This window comes from Cotesia glomerata, linkage group LG4 (genome assembly GCF_020080835.1).
Source record: "Cotesia glomerata isolate CgM1 linkage group LG4, MPM_Cglom_v2.3, whole genome shotgun sequence".
Classification (NCBI taxonomy): domain Eukaryota; kingdom Metazoa; phylum Arthropoda; class Insecta; order Hymenoptera; family Braconidae; genus Cotesia; species Cotesia glomerata.
This window is the reverse complement of record NC_058161.1, coordinates 17,811,295-17,838,849: the sequence shown is the minus strand read 5'-3', so window position 1 is coordinate 17,838,849 and position 27,555 is coordinate 17,811,295. Positions and strand designations below refer to the sequence as shown.

Below are 27,555 nucleotides of genomic sequence, written 5' to 3'. Positions count from 1 at the left end.
CAAGTTATACAGACAGCTGTCGTCTTCACATTAGTGGTGAGTAATACACTTACACACTTACACACAATACACTTGTAAGAATACATTCTCTGTTCTGTTATTTCCCTCTGCTTGCTCTAACAACAACAAACTAACCAAACTTTGGAGTAATACCCACGATTTATAATTTATAACGTACAATTAGTAATTAATAATATAAACTAGTGTGTAAATAGCTTTAATAATCAAAGTATTGTTATACTGAAACTAAAATATAATTTATATTTAATATATTTCAGTGTTGCGGAAAATATAACGAGTATTAAAATTTAAGTGCGGTGTTATAGAGATTTAATGATTAATATTTAACGGATAATTACTACAATGGACGATGTATCAGTTTCGAAGGTAATTTATTCATTATTTCATGTTTAATATCTAGATAATAATAATAGTTATTGATTGTAACCTGTTGCATGCCGGCATGCTTATCTTAGTTATAGTTTCACTGTTTACTTTATAATGGCGGGAAAATTCAAATTTTTTTGAGCGCTAAATTTAATTTAAATAAAAATAACTAGCAACCTGCAGTCACTATGTGACTGCCGAGATTTACGAATTATGAATAAGAAAACTTTGGCTCAATGATTTTTTTAATAGATTTCATAAAAATCTAACTATTATAGCCGTTCTCATGCCGCAACTTTTGAAAAATTTTGCTATATTCCGACCTAACTCGATGAGCTGAGTCAGAAAATACATATAGTTCAAAAGTTTATGTATATATATATATATATATATATATATATATATATATATATATATATATATATATATATATATATAATGAAAGTGGGTTTCGTAGACCGTCAATCACGCAAAAACTACTGAACGTATTGACATGGGACTAGGACCATTCGATGCGAAATGAATTGTAGATGGTTATAGGCTACTTATTTTTCGAATTCCATCAATCCTTCACCATTTTATTTCTATTTAACTTTAATAAACATTTTTTCCCGCCGATAAAAACAAAAGACGAGCATTTTTCTTCAATTTATTTGTTTTTTTTATCGGCATAAAAGAAAATAATTTTTATTACGTTACTTTTTTGAGAATTTAGTTCCATATATACCTACGCGTGGGCGAATGCGTGGGTGGAAAATATACATATATGACGAAATAGGGTTCCTTTGATAAAAGTTGACGTCAAAACTACTGAAGCTATCGGAATGGGATTGCTACCTTTCGACGCAGAATTTTTCATATATGGTTATAGGCTACTTATTTTTGGATTTTATCAACCCTTTTTTTTACGATTAATTTTTATATACATTTTTTCCCGCTAATAAAAACAAAAGACTCATTTTTCATTCATTTGTTTTTAATACGATTTTCTTTTGTTTTTATTACATAACCTTAATATTTGATTGATTTCACGTCATTTAAAAAAAAAAGTTAAAGAAAGAAGCTAATTATGTCTGGTGAACTAAGTGTTGAAAATTTATATTTATATGCTGATCGTATGTTTGGTTATGGTAAAATTGGTTTCAAGAATTAAAATAGTTAGATATCTATGAAATCTACTGAAAATGTTGTTGTTTATCAACTAGGACTTTTTGAAACATAAAATTTAGACCCTGTCTATTGAGTTTCAATAACATTTGCTAAAAATTTCCTTGCAACAAACGTCTCTTTACCAGCGGGAAAAAAGTCATTGTAAGGTTTACAAAACTTAACATTATATGTAGTAATTCGGTCAACGAACTTAGAATTTTACATACATGTTATTTTTGCTGATTACATAACTTATAAATTGTTCTTATTACGGGATCGAGGGAATGTTACTGATTAAAATGAATGCATTTTTCAAACACGGGGTATGTAAATAACATGTGTAGTTTATTTTCTATGAAAAATTGATGTCGCTGAGAAAATTTTAAATGACAAAAAATTCTTCGCACTTGAAGCTAGACAGACTTCAACTTTACTTATGAGACTTGCAATGACATTAACTAAAACTTTCAATACTCATTTGGAATCTGTGCAAGTCAAAACAATACTCTAATTAAATTTCAAGTCTAGATCTAAAAATGCAATTCTATAAAGCGCCCAGCGAAGCGGGCGGGTAACAGCTAGTATATATATAGATATATATATATATATATGCTGCTATATATATATATATATATATATATATATATATATATATATACTATATATATATATTATATACGATATATACGATATAACGCGGCTTGTCAGCACGATAACGTCTACAATTCTCAAAAGATCTTAATGAAACTTAACATACTCATTTTATGGACGATTACAAAGGTCGAGTTCAAATTTGAGCTGAATCGGTCAATTAGTTTAATAGAAATTACAGCATTTCAAAATTTTGAAAAATTGAAAATTTTATATTTTTAGTCCTTCTCCTATAAATAACTTTTGAACGCGCCGAGATGTTTGATTTCTGTAAAGTGCATCTTAAAGCTGAGAAAATAAGCTTCAATTTATATGTTTACATTCATATCTAGACCAAATAACATCTATTCTGGAATTAAATTTCAATGAAATATTATTTAGCTAAGTTAGGAATATTATTTCAACAAGAATATAGTTATTAAATTTAACATGATTAAAAAATTATTTAAAACTTCGAATTCACATTATTCGAATTATTTCTCAATAGTTAATGGTTCGCCGAAATATTTAATTGACGGTTAAAAAATAATAAAATATTGGTATTAGTAATTTTTGTTAGCTTATACGTCAATATGTAATTACGATCTTGAAATTATTATAAAAATATTGAACATTTTTCGTTTATATATTCTAAGATTATTAAGAAGAATTAATATCCCTGATTAAAAAAACGAATTAAAAAGTATTGAAAATAACGAAATTTGAATTTTTTTCAATACTTATAAATATTTTTAATATTTTTCATTTTATAGACTAAAAAAAAAATAAGTTTCTGACATAGGCGCGCAGCAGCCCTATCGGATCTGGCCCTTGCTTACCAAAGCATTGGACCGGGTTCGAGTCCGGCGTACACCAATGAATATTTTCAATATTTAAGTGTATTTTTGTGCTCAGCCAAAAAAAATAAAACGAGTTCCAATCTCAAAAGTTTACCCCCTACCGTAGTCGCTCATGACCTTAGTAGTTTATGCGACTTTAAACAAATTAAAAAAAAAAAAAAAAAAAAAAAAAGTTTCTGAAAATTTAAGTTCAAAATTTGAATTTTGAAAGGTCGCTCATAATTTTTTTCAATTTATTAGTGCATTAGTTTAGATTTTTTTCGAGCGACCTTTTACTATTCAAATTAAAATTCCATGCATTTTTTTTTTTTTATTTAGTACAATAATCGATAAAAATACATCACGAGATGAACTAAAAATCAAGCACAACATAGAAAATATATTTTTTTTTTAATTTAATAATTTTATTAAATCAACTGCCAGGCGTGGGTTCGAATCCCAAGCTGGTCTTAGAAACCAGCTTGGTTGAGATTTGACCTTGCCGCGTAGGTTAAGATTTTTTCAAACCAAAAAGACCCCAACGTACCACTCTTAACACTTGAAGTCGGCGATATGACTAATTAAAGAAAAAAAAAAAAATTATGAGCGACCTTTCAAAATTTAAATTATGAACTGAAACTTTCAGAAACTTATTTTTTTTTGGTCTATAAAATTATACCGTAACGAGAAAAAAAATTAAGAATGAAAAAATTCGATTTTTGACGATTTTTGAAATTTTAAAAAATTTGGAGTGGCCTCTTAAAAAATTTTTTTTGAGCTGTTCTTTGGTGAAAGCTCTTAAAATATCAAAAACTAACATTTTTTTCACTCGAGACTCAAAAAAAAAAATAGTCGGTTTTTTTCCGCCACCCTAATATACATATATATAATATATATAAATATATAAAAAATTGATGTGGGTACTTAAATGAAAGGTCTTGATGAGTGTAACATCGGGATGAGCTTTATCTTCAAAAATGACAATATTTCACAAGATACAATGTAATTTCTTAATTATTGACATTTTTAAAGATATAATCTTATCCCGATGTTACACTCATCGAGACCTTTTATTTAAGTACCCACATCAATTTTTTATATATTTTATATATATGGTATTTCTGATTTATAAATATATAAAATATATGAAAAATTGATGTGGGTACTCAAATGAAAGGTATCGATGAGTGTAATGTCAGGGTGAGCTTATATCTTTAAAAATGTCAATAGTTCTCGAGATACAAGGTAATTTGTTAAATATTGACGTTTTTAAATATATATGCTCATTACGATGTTACACTCATCAACAGCTTTCATTTGAGTACCTACATGCATTTTTGATATATTTTTCATATATACATATTTACAATATATATAAATATATAAAATATATGAACAATTGATGTGGGTACTCAAATGAAAAGTCTCGATGAGTATAACATCGGGATGAGCTTATGTATTTAAAGATGTCAATAGTTCACAAGATACAAGGTCATTTCTTAATTATGTATCTAGAGAGATAGAAGATTTTAGAATGCAGTCTAAATACTTATCATAATCAATTAACTATTTTAAAAATATTATATAAAACATTGAAAAGGCACAACTTCAGGTGAAGACTTTTTCAACGATTCTAAATTTAACCACAAAAATCCATTTTATTATAAATACACTGGCCACAAAATTTCGCTTATTTTCTTAATAATATAGATTTCTTCTTTTTTTTTTTTTTTTTTTTTTTTTTTTTAAATTGTTTAATTTGTAAGAAGAACTGTAATAAATATATAAAAAAAAATTTTTTTCTCATAAAACGTATCTATGTATAATTTTTTTTTTTTTAGGGAGTTTTTGCTCACCAGGGAAGTTACAAAATCGGCAGGAATCGCATGAAGCCAAAATCAATATCAAATTGTAAAATTTCAGAGCCTTGGTATCTAGCGTACGAACAAGTTTGGTCGACAATTAAAAATTGCGCTGAGGTATTAATAAAAAAAATAAAAAAATTAGTAGTTAAAAAAACTAAAAAACGCGTTAATTAAAAATTGAAGTAAAACGTAAAAAATTATTTGCACTAATAAAAGTAGAGTGATTAAATGTAAATTTTGATCAATAACAGAAAATAAACACCGACATGTTCAAACAAATATTGACTGACATAAAGGAGTACATCAGCGATATCAAGGAAAACAATAGAAGTGATTTTTTGAACGAAATTCCCACCGCTATATTGTTAACAGGTTATCAAATAATGAGTATTATTAATTAATAGTGAAATAATAGGATAGTAGTAGGATTTTACTGATTAATTAAATTAATGTAGGCATCAACCTTCCGGATCATGAGGAGTTATTTCGTAAATTGGCGTTACAAATATCTGGCATCACCAATTATATTGCCGTTGTCCAGTCCAGGGACTCGGGAAGCATAAAATCGTTGACGGAGGATATGGTTTTTCAGTTAATAAATGGATCCGATGAGGTAAAAATTTAATTAATTTCAATTTATATTGTTTTTTATATATATATAACTCAAAAAAACGACTTTATTATATTTCGAGTTATATGTAAATATACGGTGATCAATTTAAAGCCAGAATTTTTGCTTTAATTTCAAAATAACAATTAATAATCGATAATTACGATCAAAATATTGGTCGTATAAAAAAATTGTTTGAATGAAAGTTGAAGTGAAAAAAATTTTTCTTACGACCAATAGGAAAGCCGTAATTTCAAAAAAGTTTGGAAAATCCAAAAGTGCACGCCTCATAAGGCTCATTCATTTTTTAAGAAAAAATAAATTGTGTAACTGATAAAAAAAAAGAAAATTATAATTAAGTAATTTCTTACAGAGTATTTTTTTTTTTTTTTTAATATCAGCGCCCTTTTTTCTTGTTATATGCGCACGCAGTCTAAAAAAATCTAGCTTTATCAAGTGGCGCCATAGTTTTCACGTGACAAATAAGAAAAATTCGTTTGTCTTTGTACGGTTATATCGTAATAAATTTTAATAAAAATTCAATTTAAAAAAAAAATACGTAAACTAGGCTACTGATATGAAATACGGACCCATTTCATCGCATTCGTAAACTAATAAAAAAGGTCCGGTCTTGAAATATCAATTTGTTCGGGAGTAATCGTTGGTACATCCAAAATGGGGTGACATCCGGACGTCCACGTAAAATTTTTTTCAAAACCTTTTTTTTTCAAAATAGCAACATGAAATGATTTTAGAAAGTAAAAGATGGTTTAATTTAAGTGTTTTCTCCGTGTACTTATATATCTACTTATATTATTGTATAAGTGTAATATGGTTGTGATAGAGACATTTAAAGATCACAAAATTGCTTGACCTTGACGAGTCAAGTATAAAGCACAACCTCACGCGCTTCGCGCTATGAGGCGTGCAATTAAAATTTTTTTTGTTAAACTGATAGAAAAAATGACTTGATTTAAGAAAAAATTTTTCTTCAAAATGTCATTCTTGTTTTAAATAATTCAATTTTCTTAACTTAAGAAATTGATTTTTGAATCAAAAAACTTGGTTGTTTTAAAATAAGATATATACAACTTCGCCCAAGAATTTCTTTCTCTTAGATTAAAATAAACGGTGTCATTGGTTCACGATATTACTGACTTGCTCTAAGTATGGCGCGACTTGAAAATTAAGATATTATTTTACTTGTTTTAAGCATATAAATTTTTGTATTTTTGCCATTCTCTGTAATAATAAATATTTTTCGGCATATAGAGAAATACAAATTTTTTTACTTCAAAGTTTTTTTCTGACTTAAACTTATAACATTATAAATAAAAAAATTTGTTCTTGAATCAACAATCAATAATTCTTGAAATGAAATAAAATTATTCTTTATTGAAGAGAATCGTTTTTGAATAAAGAATTCACTTGTATCGATCGAAGATAATGTAGTCTTGAACCTCGTAAAAATGTTATCAATCGGAGTGATTAGATCTCTCACTCCAAGAAACATAAAATCAAGACGAGAATTTCTTGAAATAAGACAACTAGTTCTCTTCAAAATAATTTTCTTGGAGCTAGAATATTTTTCTTGAATGGAGATAGTTTTTTTATCAGTGTAGAAAAAATTCGATTCTTTCATTATGAATCTTAATTTTGAAATAATGATAAAAATATTGGTCGTATACAAAAATTGTTCGAATAAAATTTGTTCAAAATTAAATTAAAAAAAAAAAAAATCTCTTATAATTTTTACTAACGACCAATAGGCAAGCTGTAATTTTTAAATTGAAATTTTTGATGTTAGAAAAAATTTGAATCATTAATTTTGAATCTTAATTTTGAAATTAAGGCAAAAACAGCAGCTTAAAAAAATTTTTTTTGAAGTCGTTCAAAATTTTAAAAAATTTCGAGTGACCTCTAAAATACTTTCTTGATCTGACTTTCTTAATTTAATTTACTAAAATATTTTCAAAAGAGACTTAAACATTAAAAAAGTCAGTTTATTATTTTTAGAGCGAGATAAATACGTTTTTAACTAGAAATATATTTGTGTTAAAGGTCCCGAGTGTCAAAAAAAGCCAGTGTACTTTGAGAGTATTAGAAGCTTGGTACAAAGAACAATGTACGGACACTCCGCTGGTTATTGTAATCCCGGATTTCGAAAGTTTTAATCCGATTATACTACATGACTTTATATTGGTGTTGAGGTAAATATATGGGCGTCAATTTAAATGTTTTGCAGGTTAGAAGATTGAACATTCTAGGAAGAAAAATTTAAATCCGACCAAATATAATTATTTATTATATAAATATTGAACGAGATGATAACTGTTATTTAAAGGGATGATTCTCTGTAAGGACGTCTTAAATCTGTACAAAATTGTCCGACCAAATTATTTTTGATTTTATTAGAAAAAAAATTAACAAGGGCTACAAAACTTAGCTTAATAATAATAAATAAATAGCTGATTTAATTTTTGCTTTTTCGATATTTGTGTATATTTTGCCATATAACATCACAGGGGACTGCTTGCCAGGGGACTGTTTTTTTTTATCAAATTGAGAAAAATCAAGCAAACTATTTCAATGCATTCAACTTTTCAAGTTCTCAATTAATATTTACATTAATTAAAATAATATTAAGACTTATGGATCGAATTTTATAAATAAATTATAAATAAAAATAGTTGCCAGAGGACTGAGTTTTGAAGTGGCCCAGACACATATTTCCAGCACAAACGGTGCTTTGACACTAAATAAAATGCCGATAAAGCGCTAACAGCCCTATGGTTATTAACTCAAGGCTAGTTAGATCCTTATAAACCTTACAAAAGATAAAATAACACGCTGGATTTTTTTTTTGGTTTTGAACTTCTGGCAGGGGACTGTTCTTAAAATGCCTGGGACAAACTTTGGTTTAATGAATTTAATGAAACAAATTAATTTTCGGTACTTTTTATTGAAGAAGATTGTTAGTTAACTAATTAAGTTCATAAACATTATGAACCAAATTATATATTATGGACGAATAACTTAAAATTTAATCTTAAAGTTTGAATTTTGGGAATGGGACAGCCCAGGGAACTGTTATTTTGGTGGTTTACGAATTTATAGCAAAAAAACCAAAATTTATTTCATTTTAGTTTTCAATGCTCCAAATAGAAATGTTTTTTTACTTTGGTAATAAATTTTTTTTAGTAACAAAATAACAATTTTTCTAATAAAAAAATGCCTGAAACAGCAAAAAACATCCTTACAGAGAATTACCCAAATAACTATTCACTTTTACATTCATAGATTTTTGAAAAAAATAGTATATTGTGTGACTAGGGATGAAACAAGACGATTTCAGACCAGAGTGAAGTTGCCTGCCCGAGCGAAGCGAGGGCTGGCATCACTCGGTCTGAAATCGTGTTTCATACCGCGTCACACATTATATTTTTCATATAAGTTGCATTAAAAATGCTAGTTTCAATGTCTGGTGCCAACCAGAACTAGATAGTTTCAGACGAACAGCGAAAATACCATTTTATTATGAAACTTATAATAAAATAGAAAGTAATAGTTTATTTTTTACCAAACATTATTCGTAAATTGACAAGTTTTCTTTTATCATTCTTATTTATGCTTAATAACAGAATTATAATATGTCAGTACAGTTTAACGGTTAAAATGACAATTATAAAGGTATAAAATAAACAAACAATTGATAGGATTGAAAATAAAGCTGCAACTTCACCTCGCGGACAGAAAATCGTCATTTTCTGTCCACCGGGAAGAAATAATTGATACCTGCCCGGCACAGTCGCATTGGTCTGAAATTGTCTAGTTTCGGTTGGCTCAACAGGCATTGAAACTCACATTTTCAATGCAGGTTATATGAAAAAATAATTTATTTTAAAATGAAAAAATTTCAGCTCATATAGGCGAACAATTAAATTCGTACTAATTTTCGGAGTTGCAACAACTCTCCACGCAGTTCACAGATCATTACCATACGACGCGACGTCCAAACTTCGAGTTCAGGTAAACAAAAACAAAAATAAACAGAATAAAATTTTCATATGCAATTATTTTTAAAGCAAGTAAAAACTTTAGATAAGTATAATACGCCTGGCATTTAATTCACGGTTGTTGTAAATAGCGATGAGGAACAAAAATAAAACAAACTAAATACTGAATAAACTTAAAGCTTCTCTATTTTATTTTCCTCCTGATATTCCGCTATTTATGTTCTTTCTACTTCGCTAAATATATATTGTAACTCTGTTAAAATTTAAAAACATGAATTTCTAATTTGTTTTTTATACTTGTGTATTTATTTATTTATTTTTACAGGTTTTTTACACCCAAACGCAAGTTAAAAGTTTGTCGGACATTTTGGAGGGCACTGTCTTCTCCGGAAAAACCCCTTTTATGCTAACAGGACGCGCGTTTCAATTATTGACGGATATTTTTCTGTTTTATGATTTTTCCGTCGACTCTTTTTTGCAAGGCTACAAGGTATGATATTGATATTATTATTACATACCTCAAATTTAGGCGCGAAAATATAATCTAGTATCGCCTAAATATTAAGATTCTAAGGTTTTGTCACATTAAATCGTACCTGACAATTATAATGCATATGGGTGATTCTCTATAAGGATGTTTTTTGCTGTTTCAGGCATTTTTTTATTAGAAAAATTGTTATTTTGTTACTAAAAAAAATTTATTACGAAAGTAAAAAAACATTTCTATTTGGAGCATTGAAAAATAAAATGAAATAAATTTTGGTTTTTTTGCTATAAGTTCGTAAACCACCGAAATATCAGTCCTCTGGGCTGTCCCATTCCCAAAATTCAAACTTTAAGATTACATTTTAAGTTATTCGTCAATAATATATAATTTGGTCCATAATGTTTATAAACTTAATTAGTTAACTAACAATCTTCTTCAATAAAAAGTACCGAAAATCAATTTGTTTCATTAAATTCATTAAACCAAAGTTTGTCTCAGGCATTTTAAGAACAGTCCCCTACCAGAAGTTCAAAGCCAAAAAAAAAATCCAGCGTGTTATTTTATCTTTTGTAAGGTTTATAAGGATCTAATTAACCTTGAGTTAATAACCATAGGGCTGTTAGCGCTTTATCGGCATTTTATTTAGTGTCAAAGCACCGTTTGTGCTGGAAATATGTGTCTGGGCCACTTCAAAACTCAGTCCCCTGGCAACTATTTTTATTTATAATTTATTTATAAAATTGGATCCATAAGTCTTAATTTTATTCTAATTAATGTAAACATTCATTGAGAACTTAAAAAGTTGAATGCATTGAAATAGTTTGCTTGATTTTTCTCAATTTGACAAATAAAAAATAGTCCCCTGGCAAGCAGTCCCCTATCATGTTATATGGCAAAAGATACACAAATATAGAAAAAGCAAAAATTAATTCGGCTGTTTATTTATTATGATTAAGCTGATAGTTTTGTAACCATTGTTAATTTTTTTTCTAATAAAATCAAAAATAATTTGGTCGGACAATTTTGTACAAATTTAAGACGTCCTAACAGAGAATCAACCATATATAAATCATAAAAAAAACACACTGTTAGAAAGAAAAATGATCGCTGAACTTATAGTTATTTTTTTTTAATCGATTAATTGCTATTTTTAAATAAAAAAGTCGTTGTAATGGCTGGTGTGAATTTTCAAAGTTTTTATAGAGGGGCAAACACGATAACTTTTGAAAAAATAAATTTTCCAACTCTATTTATTTTTTAATCTCTTCATCTGCTTTATCGGAAGTTGCGTATTGAAAATTGCAGCTTAATATTGTTTTGTTTAATTATAATTAATTTTTTTCGGCTGGCAGTTGGAGAAATTTTCTGTCCTTTGAGCGGCCATTTATAAAAATTTATTTGTAAATACAGCTTGAAGACAGCTGATACTATACTCAATTATGTTTGCTGGCTGACTAAAGGTAATACAGTCTTTAATTGGTTCTTTTTTATGATTCACTTATCGGAACGAAAGAGGGCGTTCGATTCGTATGAAAATAATACTCGCGGGAAAATTTAAACGAGCTTTAAAATTGAATTGTAAATAAAATTAATTTTTTGTAGTTTATTTGTAATTAACTTATCAAAATCCGTTTTTAAATTTATTCTTGTAGTATACAGTTGATAAATATTTTTTTTTCTATCGACAAAATTTCTTCTATTAACATTAAGAGCTTTGTTTTGTAGTTATGTATGTTCCAACACTTTTTCGGCAACAACCTGACCTCATTGTGCTGCAGCCGTAAAACTATCGATCAAGCGATTGGAAAATTATCAACCGAAGATTTAGATGACATCAGAAGCTTGCCCTCAGTCGTAAAATACACGGAGAATCATAAAATAAAAGGAAAAGACGACATGGACGACGAAAGCTTAAAATGGCTGGTTGGAAAGTTTCTACAACAATTTCACGACTCTACCACTGGATTTTTTATTATTCTCAAGTGCTTGCATTATTTGGTTTCTTCTCTTCCCGGATCGCCGCTGGGTAAACAGGTACGGTTCTAAGTTATTTATTTACTTATTTATTTCTCTGAATATTTTACTGGCTTTAATTAATAAGAGTTTGTACACTCTGACATTCAGTTTAATTAAAAGTGTATATGATAAATATGAATTATTTTTAGTTCTTTTATTAGAGACATTTCATTATTAAAATTATGTTATCACTTAAACGAAAATTTATTGTTATTATGAGATAATAATAACAAAATCTATATTATTAGGAGAATAATAAAAATTTTGTCTCCAGGACAGTCATATAATAAAATCGGTTTTATTAGTGAAATTTAGTGTTTTTACAAAGGTCTTGACTTGAATTTATGCCTTTTCAAGATTTCATTTTATTCTCACCGATAGTCAATTTTTTATGATAAGTATTTAGGCTGCATTCAAAAATGCTCTATCTCTAGATATATAATTAGAAAATGACCTTGTATCTTGTGAACTATTGACACTTTTAATAATATAAGCTCACCCCGACATAACACTCATCGAGACCTGTCATTTGAGTACCCACATCAATTTTTCATATATATTTATATATATTACATATATGTATATATGACAAATATATCAGAATGCATATGGGTACTCAAATGAAAGCTCTTGATAAGTGTAACGTCGGGATGAGCTTATATCTTCAAAAATGTGGATAGTTAAGAAAGTACATTGAAATTTAAAAAATATCTTGTGAAGTATTGATATTTTTAATGATATAAGCTCACTTCGACATTACACTCATCGAGACCTTTCATTTGAGTATCCACATCATTTTTTCATATATTTATATATATTATATATATGTATATATAAAAAATATATCAAAAATGTATGTAAGTACTCAAATGAAAGCTCTTCATGAGTGTAACATTGGGATGGTCTTATATCTTCAATAATGTCAATAGTTAAGAAAGTACAGTGCAATTTAACAAAAGTCATGATTTAAAATAGTCATATGATAAAATCGGTTTTTTTTTTTTAGTGAAATTTAGTACAATTGCAAAGGTTTTGACTTGAATTTGTGTCTTTTCAATGTTTCATATCATTTTCACTGATAGTCAATTTATTATGATAAGTACTTAGGCTGCATTCAAAAATGCTCTATCTCTAGATACATAATTAAGAAATGACCTTGTATCTGGTGAACTATTGACATTTTTAAAGATATAAGCTCACCCTAACATTACACTCATTGAGACTTTTCATTTGAGTACCCACATCAATTTTTCATATATTTATATATATATATATATATATATATATATATATATATACTATATATATATATATATATATCAAAAATGCATGTTGGTACTCAAATGAAAGCTCTTGACGAGTGTAACATCGAGATGAACTTATATCTTTAAAATATATATTATATATATGTATATATGAAAAATGCATGTGGGTATTCAAATGAAAGCTCTTGATTAGTGTAGCATTAGGATGAGTATATATCTTTAAAAACGTTAATATTTAAGAAAGTACAGTGTAATTTAACAAAAGTCATTATTTAATAAAGCAAAATTTTATTTATGATTCACAAGTAACGGCATTTTGATTATTATAATTATTATTATTTCGTTTTTTGTTTTTTTCAAGCTACGTGAAATATATGCAACAGCAGTGACATGTGATTTAACAGAAACTCAAGAATACAAAGAATGTATAAAACTACTAAATTTTCTTTCGAAATCCGAATTAGTAACAAAATTAGAGAAGATAATCAAAATAATAGAAGATAACAACACCGAAGAAATAAATTTCAATGGAGTTATAGAAAATTTAAAAATTCATTTAGAAAAAATAAAAGAAGCCAGTTTGGAAATTTCATTAGAAGTCACTCCAGTTGCAACTCCGACTTTGAAAATAAGTCGGACTTCATTTAGAGAAGTAATTTACTTAGTATAATTCGTGATAAAAAATCACTATTATTATTGATTATTGATTATGATTATTATATATTCTTAATAATTAATTTTTAGAATTTATTGAATAAAGCGCAAAAGTCTTCAAAGTCTGAATTTAAACAAGCGCAATTGAATTTGATGAATTATTTAAATGATGATCTGTTTATGGAGTATTTAAAAAATCCAAACCGTTTGCCCTGCAGTGAAATATTTTGCTTCAGCGACGCAAATGCCGGGAAACATCATTTACGAGGTTCATTGCGGGCGGTTATTCACACGGGATTGAATTATCCATCGATTTATTTAAATGTAAGTAATTTTGTCACTTATTTTTATTTATAAAATTTCAAATTTTTTTTTCTACAAAAAAAAATATTTTGTCTGACTAATTTTTCCTAAATTTAATCGAAATCTAAATATTGTATTTGTCCTCACGGAACTTTTCAAAAATTTTGCTATTTCCTGACTCACCTCGTCGAGCTGGTTAAGATCATACCTTCAACTCAAAAGTTTATATAGGTATAATACCCAGTAGTTAAACAGGTTTCAAAGTAAAACGTATTTGACCCTACTTTTAATATATAAAGATGTAATTATTAGTTCAAATAAGTGATTTTCATGAAAATATAAACAATTTTGAATTGATTGAAGTGCAAAATAACGCAGACAATTGAATATTTATATTTTGACAACGTTTTTAAGATAGACTATGAAAGGAGTAGTAGTTAAACAATCAATTCTGACAAGCTGCAGTAGTTGAACTCTACGGGAGCAGTAGTTGAACTAATAAAATATATGGCAATAGGCACACTAAAAATTTTCAATTTTTAATTGAAATATTCAAAGATTTATAACATATTATTGAATAATATTAAAAATAATACTGTCAATATTTAATATGTTCATTTATAACTGAAAAATATTTGTTTTTAATTTTTTAATTACATTTTTTATGAATGACAAAGCAAATTTTCAATTATAAATAGAAAAAAATCAATCCAAAATGTTCAATAATTTTTAACTACACTAATTTTTAGCTATAAAACTTTTTTAATTTGCAGTAATTAATACAAATCACATTACTGATCACTAGTCTATAAATCTATTAGAGGTTAGAGTGCTGTTAAAATTATACGGCCTCAGCTTGTTCAAGTTCTGGGTACCGCTTTGAAAATTTGGAGGTATAGTTAGACGCTAAAATTTAATATAAGAATTATTGTTTATGTTTTTGCAAAAAATATGTTATTTAGAAAAGACTATTTCATTGGATGGTACAATTTTTAACTTCCCGCTAAGAAAATCAAAGATTTTCAAAAATCGGGAAGTTATTGTTTTCACCCCGTTTTGCAAAAATCGAGTTTTCATCAGATCTCGACGTTTGAAGGTCACAAAAAGCTTCCCTGACTATCCCCGCGAGGTTGTCACGGTGTCTGTATGTATCTGAAAGTATGTGAAAGTATGTGAACCGCTTATAACTTTTGAACGGCTTGACCGATTTCATCGCGGTTGGTGCCATTCGAAAGGGCTTGACTAAACTTAGATTTTGAAAACTATTTGGACCGATTCAGATCAATAGATTTTGAGAAATCTTCAAAAAACTGAAAAAAAAATTTTTTTTCAAATGTGGTTTTTTTGGAATAACTTTTAAACGGCTCAAAGGTTCAATTCCAAAAACTAATTAGCTTTTAACCTCAAAAAACCACGTCGATCGCCACCAGTCCGGTCAAAATCGGTTGATTCGTTCGAGAGATATCGTGAACGAAAGAAAACCGAAAAAAGTGTTTTTTCGGAATAACTCCAAAATTCCTAGCGCGATCAATTCAAAATTTGAGATTCTTTGTGAGGCTTAAAAAACTGCGTCGAATGCTTCTAACCGCGTAAAAATCGGTTTATTCATTCAAAAGTTATTGCGGTTTAAAAATTCAAAAAATAGTGTCATCAAATCCGTATCAGACTTTTGAGCTCGAAGAGCTCAAAAACGTCATTGGTGCAATTTTAAGCGCCTAAGTATGGAATTAGCGGGAAGTTGCAGGGATGGCCTTCAGGGTCAACCGTTTTCCTAATTTTTTTTTACATAAAATGATGATATACCGTTTTTTTAACTGATTGTTCGGTTTACGATTTAGTACCTTTTTCATGAAAAAAATAGCATCTATCGGCGATTCTCGACATGTCAACTTTAAGTTAACAAAAATAAAATTGTTTTGATTTATAATTGAAAAAACTTACAGAAATCAATAACTGTATCATTTAATAATTATAATATGCGCATATTACTCATAATAAATTTACGGATTATATATTATAAAAATTCGAAAAATCTGTTCAAATACTGGTCCCATTTTTATAAGTGTTCAAGTACTGGGTATTTTACCTTACATATGTATCTATACGTATAGAATATAACCGATCTTGTCTCTACTAAAACTCACACAATTCTTGTCAGATCTCCATAAAACTTAGAATACTTATTTTTTGAAAAATTTCCAAGCTTAAGTTCGAAGATAAACTAAATCGGTCGGTTAGTTAACAAATTACAGCAATTATAAATTTAAAAAAATTATTAATTACAGCGAAAAATTTAAACTTTTACTGTCTCTCCCCGCAATAGCTACTAAATAAGATAATTTACTAAATTACTGTAAATTTTATCTGAAAGCTCATTAAATAAGCTTCAATTTACATAGCTATATATTTTGCTAGATCAATAAGTTTCAAAATTACATCAATTAAATATTTAAAAAATTTTTTAAAATTGTGAATTTTGGTGGTTCTTGGCGCAATTACTATTCAATTCGATAACTTATTAACTTCTTTTAAACTCCATCTGAAAGCTTATCAAATAGGCTCTTATTAATCTATCTATATACTTAAAAAAATAAAAAATTTAATATTTCCCGATCAATTTGATGAAATTAAACTTTAGCATTAGTTTTTACTCTATTAAGTTTTCTTTATAGCCTTAATAATTTTCGTTAATCAAAAACATTAAAAACAATAAAATGAAGAATTTGAAAACTCTTTAGAATTTCAAATTTCCTCTTTATCCATCATGCATGTATATAGATATAAATATGTAGCATTAAAATATGAAGGGGATGTATGAAATTTAGTATGTCGGAATAATCCACCAGCAGCATTCATCCGTTTACTATCCAATGAATTGCAAATGTCCTAAAATGTTCCTATTCCTCTATCTATATTTGTCTCTATCTCTATTTACCTCCCGGCCCATTCCACACGCTTTGTCTCGTGGCATAGCTCTTTATTATACACACTAAACTGGTTGTTCCGCAGTAGAGCCATCCGTTTAAAATGTATATTGTATTGGCATTGCCACTGGTCTATTCTATTAATTTTCTAAACTACAGTGCGGCTGCTGCAAATTCGAAACCGAGCAAACGATCCTACCGACGTTACCCGACCTCAGCATTATTTACAAGCTGCATTTGGAGTCAAGGAAATTGATCAATATGTATGATTGGTTACAAGTAAGTTTTTTTTCTTTCTATTAACAAACACTGAAAAAAAAGTTTGGAAAATCCAAAAGTGCACGCCTCATAATCTCATTTTTCACAATAAAATTGATTAAAATAAAATACAAAAAACAAAACAATAAAAAACAGAAAACTCTGCTATGGTTTAGTGGCGCCATAATTATAAGGTGAGGAAAAAAAACTATAATAAAATGTATGTATAGATATACAAATACACAGTCGTATCTTAGTTTTTTATAAATAATAACTAAACGACAGTGAATTGAACGGTCATATTAATTAAGAAAGTCTTTAGTGTGTTACTTTAGATGAAAAAAAAAAATTATTCTGGTATGATTATTTTTAACTTCCCGGTAAAAAAATCAAAGATTTTCAAAAATCGGGAAGTTATTGTTTTCAACCCATTTTGCAAAAACCGAGTTTTCATCAGATCTCGACGTTTGAAGGTCACAGGAAGCTTCCCTGACTATCCCCGCGAGGTTGTCACGGTGTCTGTATGTATGTATGTGTGTGTGTGTGTGTGTGTGTGTGTGTGTGTGTGTGTGTGTGTGTGTGTCTGTGTGTGTGTGTGTGTGAAAGTATGTGAACCGCTTATAACTTTTGAACGGCTTGACCGATTTCATCGCGGTTGGTGACATTCGAAAGGGCTTGACCAAACTTAGATTTTGAAAACTATTTGGACCGATTCAGATCAATAGATTTTGAGAAATCTTCAAAAAACTGAAAAAAAAATTGTTTTCAAATGTGGTTTTTTTGGAATAACTTTTAAACAGCTTGATGGTTCAATTCTAAAAACTAATCAGCTCTTAACCCCAAAAAACCACGTCGATCGCCACCAGTCCGGTCAAAATCGGTTGATTCGTTCGAGAGATATCGTGAACGAAAGAAAACCAAAAAAAGTATTTTTTCGGAATAACTCCGAAACTTCTAGCGCGATCAATTCAAAATTTAAGATTCTTTGTGAGGCTTGAAAAACTGCGTCGAATGCTGCCAACCGCGTGAAAATCGGTTTATTCATTCAAAAGTTATTGCGGTTTAAAAATTCAAAAAATAGTGTCATCAAATCCCTATCAGACTTTTGAGCTCGAAGAGCTCAAAAGCATAGGAAAACAATTTCTTTGAGCTTGGAGAGCTCAAAATAAGCCATAAATTGTATTTTTGAGCTCGAAGAGCTCAAAAACGTCATTGGTGCAATTTTAAGCGCCTAAGTATGGAATTAGCGGGAAGTTGCAGGGATGGCCTTCAGGGTCTACCGTTTTTCTTATTTTTTCGAGCAATTTCCCTGCCACATACTCGGATCCATAAACACAGACACACGGACGTCCAGGAAAGATAATTTTTAATGTTATTATTTACTATGTTAAACAAAATAATTGTTATTGAAATATATTTTATGTGCCTGACAGATTATTCGACTTGATATAAGTGCACTCATATTACCTTATTGACATTTTTAAAGATATAAGCTCAACCTGACATTACGCTCATCGAGACCTTTCATTTGAGTACCCACATCAATTTTTCATATATATATATATATATATATATATATATATATATGTATGTATATATGAAAAATATATCAAAATGCATGTAGGTACTCAAATGGAAGCTCTTGATGAGTGTAACATCAGGATGAGCTTATATCTTTAAAAACGTCAATAGTTAAGAAAGTACAGTGCAATTTAACAAAAGTCATTATTTAATAAAGCAAATTTTTATTTATTTATAGTTCACAAGTCGCGGCAGTCACTACGTGACTGTTAAGTTGCTAGTTGTTATTGAAATATATTTTATGTGCCTGATAGATTATTTGATTTAATATAAGTGCACTCATATTATCCTGTAAGTGCGATATAAGTGAAAAAAAATCAATTTCAATTTCTAGAAAACTCCTTTTTTTGACATGTGAAGAGTAGAGCACTACCTCAACGCTTCGCTTATGAGGCGTGCAAAAAAGTATTTTTCCTCCAAGTAAATTTAAGCTGAAGTAAAGAAAGTGGTATTTTTGCGGGAAAAATACCAGAGTTTAATCCACAAAACAATATGAATTTTGACTGTATCAGAACTTGCTTTCACTCTCACCAAAATCAAACCAACTTAACTTCATTTAATTCATACAAGTATTTATCTATAGAATGACGGTCTTTTTTATTTTTTATTTAATAAACTATCAAGAATTAACGGTATTATTTAATAAATATTAATGAACCTTTTTGTAACTGTATAAAGACTAATTTCTTACCATTCAACAATTTGTAAACAAACAGCTGCTCTCAATATAACAATTACCACTAGAAGTTAAAAAGGAGGGATATGATGGCGCCCACCATTACTTTTGGTATGCTTCAATAGCACAGAGTATTATTCTCAGGATTAAACTTGATATTGCTGTGAGAATTTTACTAATTTTCTTACAATAAGAATACTCGCTCAATTATACTTTGTATTTATGGAGGAAAAATACTTTCTTTTCAATGCACTAATAAATTTTTCATAGATTGTAGCACTTTATTATTCATTTAAAAATTTAGTCTCTTGAGCGGATTTTCTATTTTATTATTATTTCATAATTAAATGAGCATAATGAGTCGTGAATTTTTGGATTTTCAAAAATTTTTTTTCATCGGAAAAATATCCGATTACGGAATTTTTACACTAAAATTAATTATAATTTAATTCCCTAAGCGCATGCACGTAATAATAACAGCTAGAGCTGAGTTGAGTAAGATAAAACCCGGGAAATTTTTGAAATATAAATAACTTCAATAATTGACAATAATAAATTTCCTTATTTTCCAGTTTACTCTATCAATTAACAATACAATATATTTTTTATTAAAAATTCTATGAGCATTATGAGCCGTGGACTTTTGGATTTTCCAAACTTGTTGTATCAGTTTTCCGAACTGAGTTAGCGTGAACCTTTATCATCCCTAAATCTTATTTCTTATCAATACAAATAAACAATTACTAACGGTTTGTGAAATAACCAAAACTTGAGTCATGCTACGTAGTACATTTTAGTCCCTCAAGCCGGATAGTGAATGTATAATTTAAAAAACTCGGGTAATAAATCTGTATTTGAAAATTTCCATAAATTCAAAGATAAACCAACGAAATAAATAAAACAAATTCCGTTTAATAAAACAGATTTTAAAAACATTCCAGATTATTTATAATTTATCAGTACACGGTGTAATTACGATTTAAAGCTTATACAATTCAGCGTAGTTAAATTATTAGCCAACAGTTATACGCGGGCATTCAAAATAAAAATGTTTTTAAGTCCGTGGTATACAGTAAGCTTATCTAGATATTGCGGAAAAAAATAAAATATTCAACGAGTGGATTTTTAACGAGCACTATACTATTCTCGGGGTAGAGTAGTTTTTATTCAAGCGATTGAGATAATTTTTCCAAGCTATTTTAAGATCACTCTGCCCAGGTGAAGTGTTTTAGTGTTGCGACTTTCCAAGTTTAATTATCGCTTTTAAAATGTATGCTCTGCACAAGTGCTAAATAACTATGGAAAAGCTTCCAGGGACTCATTGGGTACATATAATGACTGATAGCGTAGCGTGGCAGCGCATGAATTATGAATTATGTTCCCTCGACTAAAATCACCTTGTTTCGTCGCCATCAACATCTACGGTGCCATCTACATCTACATCTACAACTACTTATTCGTCTATCCAGTCCGTACAAATATTCTATGAGTTACTCGTTAAAGAGGTTCGAGCGAATCTAATGTAAAAAATAATTTCCAACTTTGAGCTTTGAAATTAAGTATACGTATAAATAAATACGTCATTTATCTAATCCAAAAACTTTAAAAAGATTAACCGTTTAGCTACTTAGATATTAAATTTCAAAAATCACATTTTTTATCTCCTTATACACGGGCTCTTATGGCGGACAAATTTTAGTCGAGACTTTAATTATTTTTTTCAATATTAACCTCCCAACTTTAACAAATTAAAAACTATACTTAGTAAACTTGGATTATTGTAAAATATGAAAAAAATTTAATAATAATACATTACCGATATAATTTTTGAAATAATTAAAGTTTAATTTAATGTTTTTGACTCGTTTATCGTCAGCTATTTATTCGAATAAAAATTTGGCAACGTCGCGTCAACAGCTGAGAAAAAAGAAAAGGATAGAGATATAATTACAGAGAGAGAAATATGTAACCCACACACTCATCCACGTCTCTGTAATGGGTATCCGAACAAAAACAGTTTCACTGTAAAAAAATCGCGCCAAGTCCACGTTCATAAGACTATTCGGAAAAAAAAATTTTTTTTTCTTTACAAAAACATACAAAATTAAAAAATTAAAAAATCCAAGTAACCGATATGATTGTTTATGATTTTCGGAAATTAAAAAAAATCTTATTGTAAATTTAAAAATTAAAAAAAAATTTTAGAACGTATTTAGTGTGCGTGGTTGCAAAATATTTTACTTTTAATGAAATTCGTAAAATCTATTTACTAGGACTTTAAAAAAATTGAAATACACAATGACGCACACCAAGTACGTTCTAAATTTTTTTTTTTAATTTTTAAATTTACAATAAGATTTTTTTTAATTTCCGAAAATCATAAACAATCATATCGGTTACTTGGATTTTTTAATTTTGTATGTTTTTGTAAAGAAAAAAAAATTTTTTTTTCCTAATAGTCTTATGAACGTGGACTTGGCGCGATTTTTTTACAGTGAAACTGTTTTTGTTCGGATTTTAGAATTTTTTGTAATTATAAAGAAAATTTACAATTGGTACCAACTTAAATCTCGCGTTGGCAGCATTTTTTACTGCAAACTATCCCCTTGAAGCTACAGTTTATGTAGATATAATTCCAGTGCACCCTGGCGGCCGTAAATGTAAGCTGTGAATTACTTTTTTTAACTGTAGTTGCGTATCTATAGGAGGATTACTACACATTTTTATTTTATCTAGTCTGTGGCGCTGACTTTTCTCCATCAAAAAAAAAAGTCAGGATCGAAATTTGTGAGCGAGCTATAGTATGTGCTGATAAAATTTAATAATTTCAAGTAATTATTATTATTTTTATTTATTATTACCAGGATACAAAATTAGTATATACATAACAAAATATGCACCTATAGAGGTGTTATAAAAAACACCTGTACATAGACCTGGAGAAACAAAAACTTATCAATAAAAAGACTCAATATTAATATATAAAGTATCATTTTAAAATGAAAAAAGAATAAACAAGAGAGCATATTATGATTACAAAGATGTAATCATGAAATTAGATATCAATTGATGCTATCCACTGAAATACTTTTTTTTTATTAGGCTTATTTTTTATATTTAACGACTTTAAAGTCTGAGGTAGTTTATTAAAATACTTAATTGCTATATATTTAGAATTTTTGCGCGAAATATTTTTATTAATCTTTGGTAATTGTAAGGATTTAGCTCTAGTTTTACCCTTATAATCATTATATTTTTCTTTACAGTAAGAATAATGATAACATAGAGACTCTGCAATAAACTTATTTTTAATTCCCATTATCGGAGTTTTATCATCTTTATCATGTAAAAATCGGATTAATTTATTTTGAGTATTTATTAGCACTTTCATTACATTTTTATAACTACCCCCCCAGGCAATAATACCATACGTTACAATACTTTTAAATAAAGCATAGTAAATCATTTTTAAGGCTTTTTTATTCATAACATTCTTTAGCTTGTAGAAAATAAACATGAAATATCTGGTCTTTCTCAGAACTTCTTTGACATGTTTATCCCATCTCATATGACTATCAAAAATTAAACCCAGATATTTACAAGTGTCAGACCGATTAATAACCTTATCATAAATCTTTCATACAAAATTATCTGGAATGCTGTCTTTGTATGAGCCGAAAGTTATGTAATTAGTTTTCTCTATATTCAAAGTTAGATAGTTATTGCACATCCATTTCCCTATTTTATTAAGTTTGACAGCCTAAAACCTATTTGTAAGATAGTTACTGATTAACTCAGCAGCAACACCTCTAATTCCATACTTATATAATTTATCAAGCAATATAACGTGATCTACCGTGTCAAAAGCTTTCGCTAAATCCAAAAAAGCTATTACTGTCGGATTATTGATATCAAGATTCATATAAATAAAATTAGTGATAGCTACAATAGCATCTTTCGTGCTTTTATTTCTTAGAAAACCATACTGTTATCTATATATATATATAGGAGACTTTCTATAGATATAGATAGTCACTCATCACGATATCTCTGGAACTATAAGACCTAGAGACTTGAAATTTGGCAGGAATATTCCTTTTGCCAAGTAGAGGTCAGCTAAGAACGGATTTCACGGAATTCCACCCACAAGGAGGGGTTGCGGGGGTGTTCACGAAAAAAAATTCATATTTTTCAATTATGGCTTTTAATAGTTCAAAACTTGGTCAGAATGTTTCAAATTACATTTAGAAATTTTTTAAAAACGAATTCTGTGACATTCCACCCCCCTGGCGTGCCCGTGCGTGGGCGTCAAATTAAGAAAAAATTCGTAAATTTCAATCTATAGCTATTAATACTTTGAAACATGGCCAGAATGCTTTTTTGGCATTTTTGAGCTGTTAAGAATAAATTTCATTAAATTCTACCCCCACATGTCCGTGCGTGGGCGTAAAATTAAAAGAAATTGTACCTTTTAATCTATAGCAGCTAAAGGATTGAAACGTAGCCAGATTGATTTTTTTGGAGTTTTTGAGCTGTAAAGAATGAATTTTATGAAATGCCACCCTCACAAATCCTTGCGTGGGCGTTAATTAAAAAATTATAAAATTCAATTCCTAAAGGATAATAAGAAGGCATTAAATATAAAAAAAATTAAAAATTTTTATATAAGGTAAAAGCCCTAATAGATGATCATGTACCATTATATGATCACTCTATGTATTTGTATACCTACATTTGTGAATATAGATATACAAATACACGTATATTGTACGCCACGCGAAGCGGGCGGGTAACTGCTAGTAAGTGAATATAATTAATTAATACGGTGAAATAAATTATGAATTACTGTTATAATAAACAATTAGGGAAAAAAAGTACCGTAGAATTAAATAAAATTTCGCAACCTCAAAAGTCGGTAGTCTGGCGCTCCGTTTACAACGGATTTGAACGGAACTTGGCGCCAGATTCTACCGAATCTGTGGATAATCAAACGCGCTGTTGCCAAATCTGTTTATTTAATCCGGCAATTAATGAATACGAAAGTCATTTTATTACTTTACTTTATTAAATAAGTAAAAATCATCAATCATTAAATTGTTTAAATTATATTAAATTAAAATAAAGAATTTTGACGAATATTGGGAAGACTAAAATTTAAAAAAAATTTTAACCTTCATTAAATTTACAATTTTTTAATAAACCAATCCTACATTTTGGCCGGTATTTAATTTCGCGTTCATAACCTCGAATGTAATGAATAATGAGTTTCATTACTTATTACTCGTAATATTTCAATAAAGTAAATTATTTTTCGTTGATTAATAAAATCGATAAACCCGATAGTTAGACAGAAAATTATTAGTTTCGAATGAGTTGGATAGAATAATTAAATAAGCGTGAAGTTTTGCTGAAAATGAGTTCCAACGATTGTGTGCTTTTATTTTAATTGACTCATTATTTTGTTAATTATAATTATAATTGTAAAAGTTATTCTGTGTTTGAATAATCGAGGTATCATTCGAATGTAATTAAAATTATGTACGGTAATTATAAAACAGAAGAGTTTGGTCAGTAATTTCGAGGTTATTAGCTTGCTTAATAGTTACGAGATACTTTATTGCACCGCTATAATATATATAATTAAAAAAGTTTCCTATCATTAAATGAAATTATACAATTATATTTGTATTATTCTTATACATGATTTTAAACATTCATTAACTTGGAACTTTATTTGATTTTTTTTCTCAATGAAATAATTTAAGTATTTACACAAAAAGTACTCTGTTAGAAAGAAAAATGATCGCTGAACTTATTAAAATTGTTTTTAAATCGATTAATTGCTATTTTTACATAAAAAAGTCGTTTTAATGGCTGGTGTGGATTTTTAAAGTTTTTATGGAGAGGCAAACACGATAACTTTTGAAAAAATAAATTTTTCAGCTCTATTTATTTTTTAATCTCTTCATCTGCCTTATAGAAAGTTGCGTATTGAAAATTGCAGCTTAATATTGTTTTTTTAAATTATAATTAATTTTTTTCGGCTGGCAGTTGGAGAAATTTTCTGTCCTTTGAGCAGCCATTTATAAAAATTTATTTGTAAATATAGCTTAAAAACAACTGATACTATACTCAATTATGTTCGCTGGCTGACCAAAAGTAATACAGTCTTTAATTGGTTCTTTTTTATGATTCACTTATCGGAACGAAAGAGGGCGTTCAATTCGTATGAAAAGAATACTCGCGGAAAAATTTAAACGAGCTTTAAAATTGAAGTGTAAATAAAATAAATTTCTTGTAATTAACATATTAAAATTATTTTTCTATTTATTCTGATAGTGTACAGTAGATAATTATTTTTTCTATCGACGTGTTAAAAGGAAAATTATCGCTAAGCTTAACAATATTTTTTTTTAATCGATTAATTGCTATTTTTACATAAAAAAAGTCGTTTTAATGGCTGGTGTGGATTTTTAAAATTTTTATGGAGGAGCAAACACGATAACTTTTGAAAAAATAAATTTTTCAGCTCTATTTATTTTTTAATCTCTTCATCTGCCTTATAGAAAGTTGCGTATTGAAAATTGCAGCTTAATATTGTTTTTTTTAATTATAATTAATTTTTTTCGGCTGGCAGTTGGAGAAATTTTTTGTCCTTTGAGCAGCCATTTATAAAAATTTATTTGTAAATATATCTTAAAAACAGATACTATACTCAATTGTGTTCGCTGGCTGACCAAAAGTAATACAGTCTTTAATTGGTTCTTTTTTATGATTCACTTATCGGAACGAAAGAGGGCGTTCAATTAGTATGAAAAAAAATACTCGCGGGAAAATTTAAACGAGCTTTAAAATTTAATTCTAAATAAAATTAATTTCTTGTAATTAACAAATTAAAATTATTTTTTTATTTACTCTTGTAGTGTACAGTAAATAATTTTTTTTCTATCTAAGTTTGATATCAAATTTATAAAGAATTAAAATAGCATTAAGATTGTTGATGAAAATTTTTCCTATTTTTTTCATCAAGATATTTTTAATATACTAATTTATGCAAAAACTATTTTCCAGGCATTTTTAATGGTCGTGAATCCTAACCACGAATCAGAACAAACAGAAGTGGATCCAGAAATACAGTATCCTTTTACAAAAAAAAAAACTAAAACTGAAAATGACAGCTAACCAAATATAACGATTAATTTTCTTAACAAATAAATCAGAGCGCGTTTCACTCGAGCCGTTGCCGAGCTCCAGTTTCTCGGCTTCATAAAAACGTCTCGGAAGAAAACAGACCACGTAAAACGACTCACATGAGTATGAAACTATCTTACTATACTATTCTAATCTTCAGATATTTTTTGTAACTTTTTTATAAAACCCATTGAAATAAAGCGAACTTTTCTGCACAGAATAACGTTGATATTAAACATTAATAATAGTAATGTATACGAATGTAATGCAAATTTGAAGTTCAATATTAAACATATATATGCGAATGTAAATGAAGACATGTCTCAAAGGTTTAGCCTGAAGATATTTAATTAATTCATGACCTTCTTAGACACAGCAGTCAAATATTCCGTTACTTACTACAAATTATTATTATTAGTATGATTATTATAATTATTATTCCTCCCCTTGTACAGTAATTAAGTACAGATAAGTTGTATTGTAAGTAATAACTTCTTAATGAGTAATAAAATGTCTTGCTAATTCAACTTGAGCTGATATTTATGCTCAAATATAAAAGTTCAGTAATATTATAGATTTTGTTCTATTCTTCACAAAAAAAAAGGAGCCAAGGAAATATTTTTTTTCCTAATTATTTTCTTGAGCAAAAAAAAATTTTTTTTTGACACAAGAAATTTTACTTATTCCAACAAAATTGATTCTTA

General features: G+C 28.2%; 2 protein-coding genes across 11 annotated transcripts in view; one reads left to right on the top strand and one right to left on the bottom strand.

Annotated features, from left to right (window-relative positions):
- Positions 1-27,555, bottom strand: part of LOC123264090 (fasciclin-1) — a 382,407-nt gene that overhangs the window by 102,654 nt on the left and 252,198 nt on the right. The window lies entirely within an intron of this gene.
- On the top strand, positions 70-27,051 carry LOC123264092 (origin recognition complex subunit 3). 2 transcript variants are annotated; one of them, XM_044727172.1, is made up of 14 exons: positions 72-203; positions 279-387; positions 4,847-4,984; positions 5,122-5,242; positions 5,326-5,483; positions 7,542-7,690; positions 9,401-9,509; positions 9,822-9,986; positions 11,709-12,017; positions 13,626-13,916; positions 14,009-14,242; positions 17,305-17,424; positions 26,732-26,796; positions 26,881-27,051. In XM_044727172.1, the coding sequence occupies exons 2-14, from the start codon at positions 364-366 to the stop codon at positions 26,972-26,974; spliced, it is 1,977 nt and encodes a 658-aa protein (XP_044583107.1). In that variant the 5' UTR covers positions 72-203; positions 279-363; the 3' UTR covers positions 26,975-27,051. The 2 variants fall into 2 exon arrangements, with proteins under 2 accessions (XP_044583106.1, XP_044583107.1); XM_044727171.1 differs by having other exon boundaries at positions 70-387.

Excerpts from the sequence above, each read along its gene's own strand:
- LOC123264092 (XM_044727171.1), top strand. The coding sequence starts at position 364 with ATGGACGATGTATCAGTTTCGAAG. Across the intron at positions 388-4,846 it reads ACGATGTATCAGTTTCGAAG|GGAGTTTTTGCTCACCAGGG; the intron begins GTAATTTATTCA and ends TTTTTTTTTTAG. Across the intron at positions 9,510-9,821 it reads CGTCCAAACTTCGAGTTCAG|GTTTTTTACACCCAAACGCA; the intron begins GTAAACAAAAAC and ends TTATTTTTACAG.